The 18925-nt window shown below is 38.2% G+C and overlaps 1 protein-coding gene across 12 annotated transcripts in view; it reads right to left on the minus strand.

Annotated features, from left to right (window-relative positions):
* The window catches only part of LOC110830769 (uncharacterized), a 1002197-nt gene that overhangs the window by 144155 nt on the left and 839117 nt on the right, over window positions 1-18925 (minus strand). For all 12 annotated transcript variants that reach the window (XM_087348624.1, XM_087348625.1, XM_087348627.1 and 9 more), the window contains one exon: window positions 12082-12191. In XM_087348624.1, coding sequence (XP_087204750.1) covers window positions 12082-12191 — 110 coding nt within the window. The remainder of the gene's footprint in view (window positions 1-12081; window positions 12192-18925) is intronic.

An 18925-nucleotide genomic window follows, 5' to 3' on the forward strand; every position in this document is an offset into this window, starting at 1 on the left:
TGCTTAGCACACAAGGGTAATAAAAAGATTCTCATAGTTGATCCCGACCGTTGTCAATGGCCTCGAAAATAAAATCGATACTATTACAATCGCCTAAAGAATCAGTAGAACGAAATTAAGAAACGTTGTGTATTAAATAAGCCCCAGACAGTATAGAATGTAAAAATAATTGTGATGTAAGGAAATAGGTTTGTAATAGCCTACAGTTTTTTGCAGCGCATTAAGAGTGTTTAATATGCCTTCTGATGCTAATGATGAAAAAGAATGTGATGGCAATGGTGTTGATAAAAATGACCGAAGTTTACACTGATTTTGAGAAATGTGTAGAAATGAGGTAAATCCTAAACCGTGGAAATACGTTTTCCTATATTTATATGCTAATCATGTAGGCAGCAGTGTAGCCTATGTGCCTAGGGCTGTGTCCTACATACTTCATGTAATTATCTTGCAGTATAATTGTGTCCCATTGTGTTCATCGGGAGCGTGAGGATTGTAGGCATGAAATATATTTTTACAAACCGTCTCTCCATGAGAGCTGTGCTCCAGTCGTCCTAAAAAATTTAAAAAATTATCTAAAACTCCCATTTATTGCGAAAAGGTTGCGATGGAAATCATTTTACTAGATTCAGATCTGTTACTGCCCATAGATAACAAAATAAGAAATTATTCCGACTTTCTGATTCTGTTTACGTTGTCCGAAGTTATAACTGCTTGGATGTTTTAAAAAAAAGTCAATCCATTATCACTACATACGTATTCCGGTTGAGATAACAATAGTTACTAGCACAAACAGATGAGCTAATTAATTACATTTTCTAAGCTGGTCGCTGATCAACACGTTTCATAATTCAACACATTTATGGTGCAACTAACCCGAGGTGGAAGAACGGGCCCAAACTGATATTTATATTCATGTAGAAGGAATGAGTAACAATTAGACGAAAATATATGAATATAATCACTGTAGATACTACTGTAAGGAAAAATGTTCTTGGGTTTATGGATTACATTTTTCATTAACTTCAACGATAGGTCTGCGTGTTGGAGGACCACGCCTATGACAGGTTTTGGGGCATGAAAGATGGATAAGAAAATGTTTTTTTGGAGTTTCCCGTAGTAACATTGTGGAATGTCTGATACTATGCCACATACTATTTCCTTAAGTTTACACGCTGAGAAGTAAGGTAAACTGACATTTGGATATATAATGGTTCAGAAAGATCGTGAAAACCAAAGATGAATGCAAATGGGACATTCGTATAGTAACACCACAATAAATTACCAATTCTAACTTAATTATATACGACGTTTTTATCAGTTAGCCAAAATATTTATTCTTTTTGTGGAACCCGAGAATTCTTTGTCCTGTGCACAAGAATCTTGACGATAGAGACAGTATGTTTCTCCGAAACGATGGTATATGCAGACGAGTATACACGGTGCCAAAAACCCAGAATAATAATAACAGTCCTCACCGCAGTGAAAAACTCAAGATGGAAGCGATGATCGCCCTGATGATGGCGGCAGCAAGGACCTATGAAACTTCGGTAAAATTCTACCAGACTACACGGCGCAATAACCCAGAAGACAGCAATCTGCAGATTCACCGCCGTGTAAACCTCAAATCCTACATGAAAACCCTAATCTGGAATCCAGTCTAAATCTTCACATCGTATTTTTCTATTACGTCTCCCAATGATATCCTCCTACTTCCGCCTTTGATGACCTCTTCCCTTTAAATTTTCAGGCTAAAATGATGTACGCATTTTTCACTTTCCATAAACAGAATTTAAAATGAAATATCAACGGTACGAAGCTAACGCATACAATACTAAATAAACACTATATTATCAACAGGTATAGACGCAAAGCCATAAAGATAAAAATAAAAATGATACTGACGGGTGGCAAGGAATCTCCAGTACGTGTACCGAACGTCGTAGAGGAATGGTTAGTTCTGCTTTAGTATTCGACACGTGCTGGGTTCATATCTGGGTCCGAAGACCGGCTATCCTGACTGAGGTTTTACGTGGTTTCCCTCAGTGCCTCCAGACAAATGCCGTGATAATACCTTCAATTAGGCAATAACCGCTTCCTTCCACATCCTCTCCTCCGACGCTATATAGTATAGACACTGAAAGAGTCCTTAAATAAACTAAAATTAAATAAATAAAAAATTCATTGTGTGTATTATTGCTTGGTAACTTGATACAAAGTAGAATGCAGTTAAAGAGATATTTTAATTTTTTGTCATCTAAGGATTTATTTTATAGTAGTACTATTTTACTTTAATCAATTTTAAACTTTTCAAGGCTGAGGTTTTGTACAAAAAACTCTTATAGGAACACAAGAAACGTACAGAATCGCCTGGACGGTATTAGTCAAGTTTCAATTAAAAATGTCATTGAAAGAAATATCTGAAACTTATATAAAATATTTTAAACAAACCAACAAAATATCCAGGAATATGAGTCCAAATCGAACTAAGAAACGCATGCATACCGTAGCAGTTTTGATACGTTCGACCTGTTATTTCCTTTACATTTTAATTTGGTTAATGCTCTATTATAAGCAGAATAACAGTGAAGAGTGGCTGTTCCGCCAAAACGTGGCATCTGACCTTTGTGCCAAAGACGTTACATTTGTCTCAGATCAATGGCCTTTGCATGTGAGGGGTGTCTGGTTGGTTGACGACGTCACGACGGGAATTCTGCCACGTGGACGCGTGAGGGGGGGGGTGTATCTGGATTGGGATTCCCCCACACTTTCTTCTGAACGCAATAACGTGTGCAGGAATTCACGTAGACTGTTTACCATTGGTGATCGATGTTAGCCAAAATTTGAGTGTTGACAAATTCCAGCAAAACTCCCCACTCTTAAATTCAATGAAAATCCATTCAGAAGTTTTCGAGTTATGAGCAATATATGGATGGACAAGGCCAAATTAACAGGCATATTTCTGCAGTTTCGCTGAGAACGTACCTGAGAATTTTTTTTTCAATCTAAGTGAAGATTTCTAAGCCGGCCACATAAAATAAGTTCGCGAGTTCGACAGACCTACATTGAAGAAGATTAGGGGCTAGGAGTGCAATGTAGTAAAATGCAGACAGGATTAAATCGCAGAGAAGTGTACATGAGATTTGAAGTTTCTTGAGGAAGTCCGCAACAAATATCGATTCTTCAAACTATCAAAATGATAGAAGAACTCATTTCCAAGGGTCATGTACGAAACAGGAAGTCTCATAGACACCCCACATCCGTACGCAGCGACAAACAAAAACTCGACACAGGTAACATTTCAAGTTCTTACAGCGGTATGAACAAAGATGACTTTTTTGAGAGGTTGCGCTGTGCAGTCTAGTAGAATTTTACCAAGGGTTGAGAGATGCTTGCTGCCTTCACCATTTTATCGCCCTGATGATGGAGGCAGCAAACACCTTTAACACGTATGTAGGATTTGAGGTTTTCACAGCGATGAGTCTGAAGATTGCTGTCTTCTGGGTTATTGCGCCATGTAGTCTGGTAGATTTCCTCCAACGTCTCAGAGGTCATACTGCATCCGTCATCACGGCGAAGAAATCTACCAGACTACATGGCGCAATAACCCAGAATACAGCAATCTTCACCTTTAAAACGTCGGTAAATTTCTATTGGACTACACATGCAACATCTCAGACGACAATTCATCTTCGGAAGACTGCACAGCAAAGCCTACAGCCCTACACATTTGCACTGCAAAGTCTCTTGATCCTTTTGCTATTTCAGAGTGATGCCTAGTCATCCATCAGTTTCTTTATACATTGTTTTATTCATGCAGGAAGAGTGTAATTCCTAGACGCAATCTTCAGTGCATGAGGAATGCTGTTTGTTTAAGTGCTAGCTGTTCGTTCGACTCTAGTGGATATCTTCTTGTGATCATTCTAGCGTTAATGCAAGTCTGTTGCGCTGCAGCATCGACAATCCTTGAAAATTAACGTCTTATCGTCCGTTTCTGGTGGAAAATCTTACTACAATAACGACACTGTCTATCTTTCTTTGTCAACTGAAATTGCTTAATATTCAGAAACTTCAATCCGTAAATTGTGAAGTGGAAAATCTTGATTCCAGAAGTTTCAATGGAAAGTTTAATTCATCTGTGTGTTCGCTGGAAGTTATCTGAAAAAAGTGATGATGATGATAATGATAATAATAATAATATAACAACAACAACAACAGAATTTTTGAACAGAGTTAGAGCTGTCTGCTTCCCTCTTGATTGCTACAGCGACTGGCAACGTTTGTGGCTTTTCCAAAGTCCTCATTTCAATCTATAGTCCATACTTTCATAACCGAATTTTTATGATTTACGATAGGCCTACATTTTAATATTATCCTCACATTTACATCTACCTCTCTTAAATTGTCTCTTACTAAAATTCTTAACTCTTCCATGTGTTCTGCATGTCCCACCAATCTCATCCTCCTCGATTTTTCCACGACAATAACTGGCGAAAAGTACCAATTATAAAGCTCTTCATTATGCAATTTCCTGTCTTCATGATGCTCTCTCTCTCCCAGAAAGGTGCCACAAAAATAAAATAAGAAATAAAGAATTATCTTCTGGATATCGCATTGCGTGGAGGTGGTAACACTTACCGACGTTTCGGAAGAACTCGCTACATTTATCTTCATAGTTCTCATCTTTCGATACGGTTCTCTATCCAGACTCTACAGTTAGCACGGACTGCTCTGAAAACCTTAAGTCTCAACTTTTGTAATGAAATTCGCGATCTGATTGGTGTCTTCAGCCTATACAAATCTTGTAATATTTTTAAAGGACGCTCTGTCCGGAAATGGATTAACGATGGTGAAACCGTGCTTAAATATAATTTAAATATTCCCAGTACAGCTTACGTACACTGAATTAAAATTTCATGGTACATGATTATATCGCATGGTCAACTCTTAAAAGGTTCAAACCTACCCACATGGAGCTTTGAATATCAGACTTCACATATTTAATAAATAACCACGAAATATGAAAAATTCCGACTTGAATAAAGCTAGCCTCAGTGAATTTTGGCTTTTATCTACAGGCTATGTAAAACTGAAAATACGACATTTTCATTTAAAGGTGTACAGTTTCAAAAAGCCGTATTTAAAAAATTAGTTCAAGATCGAAATCTAACCTAACCTAACCATTACTCAGTATGTGAATCAAATTACTGTTTTCTCCATCATCTCTACAAATTGATAAACACGCCACACAGGATTTAACAACTTGGCCAGAACTACGGAAAAGCGGTCTTCATCGTCGAAACTGAAACTACATTTCATAGCACCGTAACTTTCATACAGGAATGTAATTAATTAGAGAGGCTTATAAGTCACAGGACCCCTCGAACATAATATTGCATATCTCGTTTCAAGTCACAGTTCCATAGCTTTGATCTTGCTGATTGCTCCTGATTAGCTTATGCAGTCAAGTCTCTCTGCTGAACAGAAATTTCATGCCAACAAGTTGTCCGCCCCAGGTTAGTAGACAAACTCAAGACTTCGCAGAACAAGATATTCGACGCATGCGCAAGGAACATCTGTAAATATCATTACATTCGGTCTCAAAATGAGAGGCTTATTTTCTTGGTAAATTACAAGGTGTTTAAACTGTTGACAAATTAGACAACAATTAAATCGTACGCAAAACAAATAAAAGTTGCTGTTTCATTAAAGCTTTACTTTCAAAAATAATCTACAACATTATCTACTGAAATTCTTTGGACCTAAAGTAGAGAAGCAGCAGAATAACGGAGAAAAATGCGTAATGTGAGATTCACAATTCGCCAAATATTAGGACGATAATATCAAGAATATATGGGCAGAAAATGCAGCAAGCATGGTAGAGAGGAAAATAGTACAAAAACAATTTTGGTCGGAAAATCTGAATGGAAGAGACCACTTGGGAAACCTAGACACATGAAAGGATAATATTGAAGTAGCTCTTAAAAATTAGAAACAAAAATAAACACATATCACTGCACGTTTTAAATAATTTAAATAAGGGTTACTTACGGTTCTTGCTACAAGAATTGTGAGGGATAAGAACAGGGGTTATATGCCCTAGGTCACGTCGCAGATTATAAGATGTTATATTTTAATTCGTGTGTAGGAAGAACGCAATGGCCTCTGTACCGATGGTCACTGATTTATTTATTTCTACACTAAACGTGTTGTTACGGAGTAAAACATCATATTCTGAAAGAAAAGTATAAAAGCAATATTTGTAAAAATAAAAACATATCTACAAAAAGAACTTAGTTCTGAAAGTGATGATAATATCCGAACTTATCGTATGCTAAATATATGTAGGCCTATATTTATCAGAAATTTTTATACAGGAACTGAACATATATCGCTAAGTTCTACGACATTTATTGTTAACATCTGTTGATGTACTGAATATTTAAAGAAACATAAGTATAAATAATTTCTATGTGCTTTTTGGTGACCGATGTGTAACGTGATTGGCTCTGTAAGATATTTTCTTTAAAAAAACACTTTTTCAAGGTCACGGAATACGAAAAGCATTATGTATTGCAGATAGGTGTAAAGCATTTTATTGAAATACACATTTTTGTTCGTTATTTGCTGTTTCATTCCTGGGTATATTAAGAAAACCGTATGCAATTCGCAATGCTATTTAATGCCCTGTCTAATAATTAACAGGCCTATTTGGTGTAAGTAACTCTGAGTACTTTACATGGGGTTTACTGCATTACAGCCTATTTCAGACGTGGTCAGCTAAGCCATGAGTGGATAAACCGCAATACAAGCCCTGTCCTTACCTCTCCATAAAGATTGTTACGTAATCTCTTGCAACCTTCAGAACCATAATTTATTGGATTACTACGTCCTCTAGTCGTTTCATTTGTGTGCAAACAATCTCGTTATGGTGGTGGAAGGGTCTTCATCCTTTTCTGCTTCTCGTGTGGCACAACGGCTCTGCCGCTATTAAAACTTGGGTGTGGGGTGGGGGTTCCGACAAGCTGAGTTGCACAAATTTAATTGACGATAATGTGGCTTTCCATTACTCATGTCTGTGTACTTTTCAGTAACTTTCAATTAAGTTTACAGGCCTACATATAGGTCTAGACGCTACATTCCGTCACATAACCACTTACGTAACTAAGAGTTGACCACACGAATGGACGACAACTCGAGAAATTCCGAACTTGACAAACTAGATGCTGATCTTCTGGTTTGTGGCTTCCTGCAGACTTTCAGCTACACAACAACATTTTCGAAGAACATACTGCCCCATTCTTCAAACAAAAAGTAAATCTCAGCAACGAATATGGTGGCAGTAAATCCGGTATGTTCCTCCGAATCGATGGTATCTAACTACAAGTCCACGGTATTATAACCCAAAAGAGCAATATCGAAATCTTCACCGCTGTGAGAATATCAGATATCTCGTACGGTAATTTCGACTCTGGTTAGACCAAACGCAGAAGATAATATGTATTTGTAAACCGAAAGCCATTCCATCGGTTCTCAACTACAACGTCGGCCATTACTAGCTATAGAATACGACAATATGATCAAAAACCACATATAGAGTCAAGAAACTACAGAAATTCTCTAAACATGCTCTGCTAAATACTTACAACATCCTTTAATATTCCTTATTTTAGTGTCAATAACTAGCTACTGGCCACTGATATAGTATTCTACTGCATGTTGTCTATAAAGTGTATCAGCGAAATCTCTTCAGACATACATGAATTATACTTCATGACAATCGTTTTAAATTTTTTTTAGAAAATGTGCGTCGTATGTTTTAAACTTCATCACGGCAATTATTTGATTTTAAAGCCCTTTAATTAGACGAACAAAGGATGTAAAGAGTTTCAAAAGTCCAATCCGAAATAAATTCCTAAATAGTGCTTAGTCACACAGTTTACATTCCAGAAGACATATTTTAGGTTTCAAGGGTATTAGAGACGTAGTTATCTATCAAAACAACGAAATCAGTCTCTCGACGAAATAATTTTTCCGATATACTAATAAGCAAAAGATATTAGGAAGTACAAAATCAACTGATCCGCTTTTCTACTTTCAGTTGAAGAACATCAAGCAAAAACCATGAAGATGACGAAATCGGATCAGAGGCATCCTATGACAAAGCGCTAAGTGTGATACATAAAGTCTGGTATTAAAATTTCACAAGAGGTTCAGAATCGAGTTTAGAAGTGGAGAGACGGACAGACTAATGGAAGCAGAGCATGAGGTTAAATAAAAATAAAATTAACAGGCCTACAATTATTGTCTGGCTTGATATTATGGTCCCAACGGATCCTTATTTACGAGGTAAGTGTGCCCGACGACCCATTTATCTGTCCCCTGATTCAACTACAAGCGCCGATATCACGGAAACTGGTCGAATTTAATTAAATATGAGATTTAAAACTTTGTGTACTCATAGTATAGACCTAAAGCTATTATTAAGGATTCTTTCACGTTAATGTATACTAAGACTATGGTATCAGCACGAAACGTTCTGATGTCGACAGCGGGTACTTTTAAGTACCTGTCCTGATATGACATTATGAAGTATGCGTCCTAATAAAAATGCTACTCTTGAGCCTGATATTCGCATTTTAAAACCGCTGATATAATTTTTGTTGCAATTTCGCACCTGTTCCTTGCGTAGTATTATAAACACGGGTATCTGTGTGGTTAGGCTCGCGAATTAATATACAGTGTTCAGTAGTATTTGATTCTTTGCATGAAAATACATTTAACAACCAAATGGCATTCAATGGAAACCAACGTTCTACACTGCTACGTTTGGTACCACTGTATATTCTATGTTTATTTTCTCCATTCCCCATTCTCTCTTGACCCCTTAACAACCATCGAAACCACAGTACATGTGATTGTTGCAGGCCTCAGCCGCCATTTCTACCGAAAAACATGATAGTAACGGATACGATATTAAAACAAAAATACAAGAAGTTTCGTAGCCAGTTTTACAAGCATAATGGCACACATAGGACCACTTACGTTGTTGCCGAATGCTGAATACAGCACCGTAATATTACACGGTCCGACATAACGGAGTCGGGAAGATGCTGTGAGCTCAGACTAAAGTGACTTCAATAATTACACCCTCGAGAGTCATTTTACACCCATTCCTGTCCTTTCTAACCCCTCCCCCACATTATGACGGAGGAATTCCTTCAATCCCCGTCCAGCATAGGGGTATTACAATGTTACGTGACCCTGTCGAGGTCCTACGATTGTAAACGTATACAGCTCTTAATTCCGAACGCCTACGAACGTAGGAGTAGAGAATAATACGAGGCGCGTCCACAAAGTAAGTTTCCCCCTCGTCCCACAGCTAGCAAACCTTATATTGCGCGAAGCGACTGTGCGTACGTGATAGAGCAATGACGTAGCATGGCGCATGCACTAACGGTACTTCCCGCGTTCTCACAGTAGCATCGTTGCAGCTGTTGAAGTTGGAGGTTCTTATTCCAGCTCCCGCCGACTGCGAAGTGCGGTCAGTGATAACGCTAGGCCGCACACGGCTCGACGGACAGCAAGTCTCCTGCAGGAGTTCAGCTGGGAGGTGTTTAATCATCCACCCTACAGCCCGGACCTCGCTCCCAGTGATTTCCATCTTTTCCTACACCTCAAGAAATTCCTGTCCAGTCAGTGTCAGCGTTTTGAGAATGACAGAGAGGCGGAGATGGTTGTCACACAGTGGTTCCAATCCCAGGCGGCAGACTTCTACGACACAGGTATTAAAAGTTGGTCCCACGGTATGACAAATGTCTCAATTCAGGTGGCGAATATGTTGAAAAATAGCTGGACACTTGCTGTATCTGTTGCAATAAATATTTCCATGAAATTGTGTTTTGTTTCTGTAAACGGCCCCAGGGAAACTTACTTTGTGGACGAGCCTCGTATATAGTATCTGGCTACTTTATGGCGTAGTCAGTGTGTGAGAGGTTATGCTGGGGATAGTAAGGCAGCAGACACATTAGAATACAGAAATAAATGGTGTAAATAATGAAAGTTATCTACTTGTAAGATTTGAGGTTTTCACAGCGGTGAGTATAAAGATTTCTGTCTTCTGGGTTGTTGCGCTGTGTAGTCTGGTCGATGTTTGCCAACGTTTCAGAGGTCATACTGCCTCCGATGAATTCATCGCCCTGATTACGGAGGCAGTATGATCTCTGAAACGTTGGCAAACATCGACCAGACTTCACAGCGCAACAACGCAGAAGACAGAAATCTTCAAAGCTATCTACTTATTTGTAGCCCCGGTCTGATGCTGAGATTTGAACACGAGACCTACTTAATATGAAGCGGCAATACTAACTACTTGGCCGCGATATTTTGTCAAAACTCGACCTGAAATGCGACTGTGGCATTTGATTGGAGTGAATAAGAAGATTTGGGTCGGAGGTGGACAACAAATATTTATGGAAGTAAATGGCGGAAGTAATTCGATTTGTGGAAAACTAAATATGGATAAACAATTTCATGTAGAGTATTGGTTGTTGTCGAAATAACTATTGTTGTATCACAGGGTATCTTATAACGCTGTATCGATTGCGATAATTTAGGTAGCGTCCATACGGTAGGATAAAAGGAGAGTGATGATTGGGAAGAAATATAGAAGAAAGTGGTTGTGCCATTCACTTCGAATGAACAAAGGAGAAAAAATACGATCACAATAACGGGTCTAGGCTTAGGGTTTGAACCCAATACTTCTCGAATGGAAGCGAAATATATTACCACTGTTTTAACCTGTTCGGTCTCGTTTTGTTTTGTTCTGTTTCATACACGTGCCAGCTAAAGAAATACAATCACGCCATTCACATAGCAAGTCTCTACATCTGTAACCGACTTCAGTGCGTCTACTGATATTTAACTTCGTCTGCTGTTTATTGTCTTTCTTTGGTTGGAATTCATACTATAGAAATATGTAACTTCATAAGATATCGTAAAGCAGGAAACTTTAGTATTTAACATCGGAGTAACTGCCCTATTAGAAATTATGATACTTCTGTATTACGGGCATACACAGGGCCTCTATACAATTCGTACTTCCGAAGAATAAAATGTTAACTTATAAACAAAGTCCTATCATCTTCCATTAAGCACAATACATCCCCGATTATCCAACATTCCGTTTTATCGGACGAGACGTGTCGGAACGCTCCATTTTATGAACAAGACATCTCAATACGTAGCGAAATGACACTCCCCTACCAGGGCCCTCTACATTCTATGTACTCAGTTGCTTCTGTGTGATTTCGTTACTGACTTAGATTACATGAGTACAGTTATGCTTTAGTTTGTTGGCGAGAATTTGCATTTGGCTCAGGATGGGACCCAGTGTCGAGATATTTTGAACAAGACACTAAACCTTCCGGTCCCATAAAACACACGGAATTACTTGACTAGCTGAACCACTATTATATTATCATTAAGAACTCTGCATCATGGGGTTAATCAAATAATTAAGCAGCACAGAGCGACTTATGAAGTGTGCTAGGATTGTTTGTTACCTGTGCTGGCATAATCCGAGCTAATAGCACGGTGTCACTGGGAAATCCCTGAATGGGGTATACTGATTACAATCACTACTTAAACATAAGAGCAGCGTTGAAGTCAAGAAACACTAAAATTTAATACTAACAAGTTAAATCACTAAAGAAAGAATTAATTACATTAATAAAAAAACTCATATGCCAAAGTAACGAGGAATTGATCAATGACGAAGCAACAATGTCTTAATATGTGAATCTGTTGTTTTGGAATTTTCTATCGTCTACATTATAATATTATACAAATACGACGTTTCGAAAGCTAAAAAATGGGCAACGAGAACAGAAAACTAAACTAGAGGGCCCAACGAGAATTTTTTCTCTCCCTCATTTTTACGTGAAGATGGAAGCAAAATCCAGCTTTCGAAAACTAGTTGTTTAGTAATTTTATAATCTAGACAATGGACAAAGTACAAAAGAAAAATTCTACAGATTATAATGGACCATCGTCAGAAACCTTCGAACTTCGACATTGTCCTACCTGACATTGCTGAGGTCCCTGACGGTTTGGTGATGAAGCTTTAGGCCTAGGTTTCTTGACCGCTAATTTGCTGGAGTCAGCCACTCCTTTGATATCCTCCGTACTGCCCACTGGAGAAAAAAACAACAGAATTAACATTCGACTGTAAGCTTCTCAAAAAAAATCTGCTGTATGGACTTGGTTTTAGAAAGTATGTAAAATGACGAAAAATCACCTCAGGACGAAAGTAAATCTGATTTACGAAATTTGCCTTAGAAAATGACTTTGTCCATATTTCAACATGATCGCTGTGCATGACTTTGCAGAAATCTTCATACACCCAGTCCTTGCTTTTTTATCAGTGCTGAAGAGTTTCGTTTGCTTAGTACGTTCAATTCCTAGCGGTCTCAGTTCTCCAAGTGTCACTAAGTCTGGTACACGGTGACAGGATGTCTGGAACAGTCAGCGTCACGTCGCTCACACACACAGACCCTATTCGCTACGCCAGCGTCGCGTTAGCAGGCGCTGAGACAATTACTTGAACCCCGCTAGGGTCCAGGGCACATCGTTAAATACCGAGCTGCTCTGGAGAAATAGAGATCAAGACAGCCCGACTCGATTCCCAAACAGCTGCAATCGAACTGGTCTTATTACCGATATTAAAGCACTGAGTATTAGAATTTGTTGAAGATATAACGGGTTTATCACAATTTTCTCGGAAGACGCATTTTCCATTGACTAAAGTTTAAAATGGAGGTTACGCTACTGATCCAAAATGTTTCCAACGGTACAACATTTTGAAGATGACTATCTTCTGGGATATTGCGCTATGGTTCTGATAATTCGGCAGCAAGTACACTTGAAACGTCGGTAAGCGTCTACCATGCTACACGGCTTAACATCCCAGAAAAGTCATATTTGACTCAATGAGAACCTGAAATTTCAACGCTGAGACATTTTGATTGGGGAACCTCAACGAAAATTATTGCTTGGGAGTCCAAGACATAAAAAGGAGACTATTAATTTGGACATTCAAGGCTATGATGTGAGGATTTAAACTGGATTTAACTGATTTGCTATACGGTCAGCTGGTAGGCTTTGCTTCTGGACACGACAGTAAGCCCTCGGATTCCATAAGGGACGGTTCATGGAGATAATTACTTACTGTTAGAGCCACACTGTGGCTTCTTTGTCACTTAAAAGTGAAAAGATACATCACAAACGTACAACATAGCATTAAGTAACGAGTTTACATTAAACGTACCAACTTAAATTAACAATTACCAAATACTACTGATGGTCATTAAATAAAGGGTTTAGAAAGATCAAACGAAGTAAGAGACGAATGATGAGTCATTAAGAAAGGCTTCCTCTGATGCTTGGCCAACATCGTAATTTACGAGGTTAAGGGAAACTTTGCACTCTTCTTGACAAATAGGGCACCCTCTTCTCATAAGATATGGTAAAAAGGCTATAAAGAGAATTCCATTACTTTATTTGAATCATCCATTGTTATTGTATGTATTTATTAATTACTTCCTGTCAAATAACAATTTATTGTCAAAATTCAGTTATTTCACGACATGTACCTATATTCTTACCATAATTACGTGTTCTTATTACTATGGGTCTTCATACAGAGAGACATGTCTCATCCCCCTAGTAGCAATATTTATATTTAATACAGTACAGAAAACAAACAGTATAGATGGCTGCCTTATATTAACACTACGTAGATAAAATAAAATGATGATGTTTGAAATTACAAGTTATAGGAATGTAAGTAGAAACATAAAGGCAATTTTATTTCGATCTGTGACGAAACAATCACACATTGGGGGGGGGGGGGCAGTAATAGGAAACTATCAAGACAGACTGATGAAAATACACACAGAGGTCCAGGTTTATAATACAAAGATCCAGAACTGTATCACGGTATTAATAACTCACCGTAGACACTGCGATGTAATATATTCACCATTATTTTTGTTTGTTACTGTACGTGACACACAGAACCCTGTGGCCATTTAAGTTTAACATATATCGATTTTCATGTTCCCACGTGACCGCTATATAACCTGCCCAGTTCGTGCTGTCTGCTGCCATGTTTGTTATGCTCAGACATGCTGTATATCGAGACATACACAAGTTAGTTAAAAGAGCGACTGACATCAACATATAATTGCTCGCTTACACGTTAACCGCGTCAGCCCGGCTAACACTCTGGAAAAAAGTATTTCTTTCGTAGTTTAGTGGTTATCTGTACACTGGAAAACAGGGTAACCGAACAGATAAAATGCATAATCTAGCTCTGGCCAGCCACGTGTTAACTAGGCAGGTTAAGTCCCTCCGAAACGCTGGTAAACCACCCATGAGAGTACACAGCGTTGGAACCCAGAATACCACAATCGACAACTTCACCGACGAGAGAATCTCAGCTTTATGAATGCTTGTAGAGAATAGTAAAAGCACAGGAGGATTTAACGTCCTTACAGCGGTGTGTACGAAGATGGCTGTCTTCATGGCTGTCTTCTGACACAGCGCTACAACCCATAATACAGCCATCATTGTATAAGCACTGCCTGGCAATGATCCGAAGGCCAGAATATGACAGATGACTACACCTTCTTAGCAACAATTAAGAAATAAAGACTATATTTGTGTCACGCCAGTGGTGTTCATAGAATATCTGAGCTACGATGGCAGAAATTAAATAAAAATAGTGTTTGTTCCCGTTAGCATCTTTGCCTATATATACGTCTGAAAATAATTCAAGTTTAAAGAAAAAATAAACCGTGCCTCAGCACTGCAAGATTTATTGTCATCCCACCAGAATGGTATGATGAAATGTAATAACAAGGAAGCTATGGTGTATAGAGACGTCACTTAAAACGTGTTAAATATACAAAGTCAACACAGTAAAATTCATCTGTACCTCACCAAACTGTTACGCTGAAATGCAATAAAAATACCAGAAGTAATCATAGCAACTATAACAAAGTTGGACTGAATAAAGACGTTTTATTATGTAAGTTAGAGCCAATACAAGGCAACTGATGATGGCTCCATGTGGCAGAAACGCTTTTGAAAATGTAAATAAATGCTAGTATTCTAATAAAAGTGGTTGGTTGCTAGTGTTACGATGACAGTTGAACCGAGGTTAAAAATACGAACAGACAAAAACCTAACTGGTCACTTGAAAAATAATAAATTGTTTGACTACAAAGATAGTACTTTGATATGAATATGTATAATTATAGATATTTCAGTATTATTCAGTGACCGTTAATTCAACGTAAAATTACTTCCACTTTAACATTAAACAAACAAGAACAGAAAAGTACAAATATTGCCGGCATCGAAGTAAAGGGGTTCAAAACAAATATTTAATAAATCAAAAAACAATTTTCGAAAAGTTCTCACAAAACGGATCGTCGTACACATAAATTTGAAGTTCTGTAAAATACGACGTACAAAAGCACTGAGTGAGTCTATGTGACCGCAAAACCATACACGTGCGAATAACAGCAAGGTATATCAACCTTAAAGAATGGCAAAGCTCGTGTAATGATGCTATTTCGACGACTCGTGGCCGATACGCAAGTACACCACATAGTTGCTCTGATTTCGGAGCCGCGTGTTGAGATATTTCATCTATTTTTATCGGATTGGATTCCACAAAGAAAGGACAAATCTATCTCATCTGTCTTGTGCAGTCACCACTACAGACGGTCTGGCCTATTGTCACTTCGGGCTTTGCCAGTTCCCCCACTCTGTGTCGCAACGGGCCCAGGAACTTCGCTTCTCGACTCTCAAAAAGACTGCATGACCCTTGTATAAAATAAAAATATCTCTGACCTGGCATTGCAGGTGTTGGAAAAATATTCAGTGTCAGTCCACGGTTTAAACGCATGAACAGCTATCCAAAAGCAAACTCTTGCTAACTACGAGGCCTAAACTGGCTTATAAAACAAACTTAATCAGACAAGCCTTACGGATTTGTGTATTAACTTAACTTATAAGACTATATAAGCTTCATAACGATAAATTTAAAGTAAATTATGCGCATTTACTGTGGAAACAACAGGATTAATCACACCTATGGACAATCGAGTAATATATACAGAAGGATTATATAATATAATTATCAGTATTGTACGTGAGGTGAATACACACTGACAAACGTAAAAAACAAGTATGCGCACATATGTTACTGATATCGTTACTGGCTTTAATCAACTAAAATCTACATTAAATTATAAAAACAACCGGTTTGTTCCAACAAAAGACGAAAGACAATTATGGTTATGATCTGATTACGATAGATATGATTCTGACTGAATATGAATTCGACAAATTTAGCGGATATAATTTTGAACGCACTTTATTAAAAGCCAATCAAACATCTGGCTTCTTCACTATAGTTATACTTGAAAAATATTTTAATGCGCCATTTTGAAAAGAAATTGGATATCGCAGATAAACCACGTAAACTAAGCCTGTGGCGTAGCATTCTGGTGTATTGCGATGTTATGATGATGGTGACGTTGGGCTGAAACATGTTCTAGTGAATGTACTGTGAACTGTTAGCATGAAAATGAAGGACAAGAGAGAAATAACAAAGAAATCGTAAACTAAGTTTTCTTTACTGGCGATATATATTCACAATTTATACACCAATAAACTAAATAACAAAGTAAGAAAGTTTGTACGTAAGCAAGTAAATAACTAACTCTGTTAGTGAACCAAAAGGTTCGACATCTCAGACACAAAATCCCACCGATGCACACACTCCTGAGTCAGCCCCGTCTACAACATCCACAAATCCTTTTTTCCTAAGAATTATTACATTATCCTAACCATGGGATTTCCAAACGACCTCTTTGAATAGATTTCATCACCAAAATTCTATATGCATTTCTGGTATCCCCAGCACAGAGTAACATTCTTAATTTCACAACTTTTAGGGATAATCAATTTCCTCGTCACATGATATCCCTTAACTCACATGATGGCGCTTAGGGTTTAAACACTTCCAGACTGCAGATCCTTTCAACTCTCTTAGTTGCGCCATTACAATTCACTGTATCCTAACTATATCAAACTTATTCTTGTTCCTTTTTACTTTATTTATTTATTTCCTTCCATCTGTCTCTCGCTCTCTCTTTTAATTCCAACTTTTTTGCCCCTAACATACGAAGATTTTGGTACATTTAATTTTAGTTCGTTTTATTGTGTTAAATGCAGCAATGGGTTAATGTAAAGGTTGTTATCTGTTTCTGTGATTCTGTACCTGTATTTTCTTTGACCTCTGTAGATGATAAAATCAATAGTCTGCAGCGTGGTTCAATAGGTAAGCCTGTCGGGTACCAATTGTAATACTATTTGCTGGTGTGTTTACCGTAACTAAATTATATTTACATAACAAACGTACACAAACAAGGGTAAACGAATAATACACAGATGTTATAAAACAGCGCATTGTTACCACCTCGATAAATCGTCCCGTGTATTAAAAACGTGTTCGAAAACACCTAGGTCGCACACCTAGGTTTACATCATGCACCAGTTAAGACCTGTTAAGTTGCAAATCTTCACAATGCAATCAAATCCTCTGTGGCGATCAGCCTTGTCAATGAAGGTTTAAAAACAAACGTTTCCGAAACTTCGTCTCCTCGAACAGGTCCTATGTCCCTGACAAAGACAGAGCCAGCATCCAGTCGCCGTGAAAGTTTCAAATTTTGCTTCACAGTGCAATCTGTCAGACGTTAACAAGAAAACCAACTTCAAAGTAAAGACAACATAAGCGACTCCATAAGGCCGTACCATAACAGGCGGTTAGTCGCTGTATTATCAGCGCACAGGCCTGGCTCGCTTGCACGTAAGTTCCTGTTGGATTTGTGGTGATCAAAGTGGCACTGCGACAGGATTTATTCCGAGGCCTTCAATTTTCCTGTCCATATCACTTCACCGATTCACTCATATATCATATGGGAAATGGGCAATAGGCCCATTATAGGCCACATTTCCACAGACATAGTCTTACCCCATAGCAACAACAAAAAGAACATTTTATTTGATGCTTAAAGTCAAAAGTAATAAAATTACGTTTTGTGAGAAGCAGACAATAAACTGTCGTTAATCAAACGATCGGTGCTGCGACTGAGGAAAAACAGATTTCGGTCAAAACGTCTTGTGCCCTGTCGCCACGTAGTCCTCATACGTATACTAGAGGCGCGATCAGGAGGTTAAGAACCAGAAATCTGAACTATTTGACATGTTATTTAATATCACTGTATCAATTATTTATGTTTACGAATTGTCAATGAGAAATATGGAAAAGTAAAGTTTGATTTATAAACAATGTTTTATCAACTGCAGCTGTGCGTAGCGTTGTAGATCTATGTGAGGAGAAAAATTATTACGAAGGGTAACCAGATGCGATGAGAGTCGAAACAGCTGATGCGAATTTGAAAACACTATTCAGGCAATCGCTTAGAACTCGGGAATATGACGGAATGTAGCTAGCAAAGCCACTGTCCTTCCGGGATTCATGTTGGATACCTCCGAACACATATCAGAAGCGTAACTGCTGGGTTAAGCTGCTGAGGAAAGGAACGGTCGTGGTCTATTTCAAGTCGCTATACAGACATTCGTCTGGAATAACTGAAAGAATGTGCAGCATCTCTTAGAATATCAGGTGATGCGGTCGAATAAAGACATTCGTGTTTTTTTTCCGGGAGGCCTCGGATTGAAATCTCGGGCCGAAGAGCGGCGAAACTGACTAAGGATTTTTTTGTCGTTCTTCTAATTCTCTCCAGGCAAATGCTGGGATAGTAATTTAAATTAGGCCACGACTGCTTTC

Source organism: Zootermopsis nevadensis, unplaced genomic scaffold, assembly GCF_977971745.1.
Source record: "Zootermopsis nevadensis isolate Lab colony 2312 unplaced genomic scaffold, Znev_1.0 Znev_ptg000013l, whole genome shotgun sequence".
Classification (NCBI taxonomy): Eukaryota; Metazoa; Arthropoda; class Insecta; order Blattodea; family Termopsidae; genus Zootermopsis; species Zootermopsis nevadensis.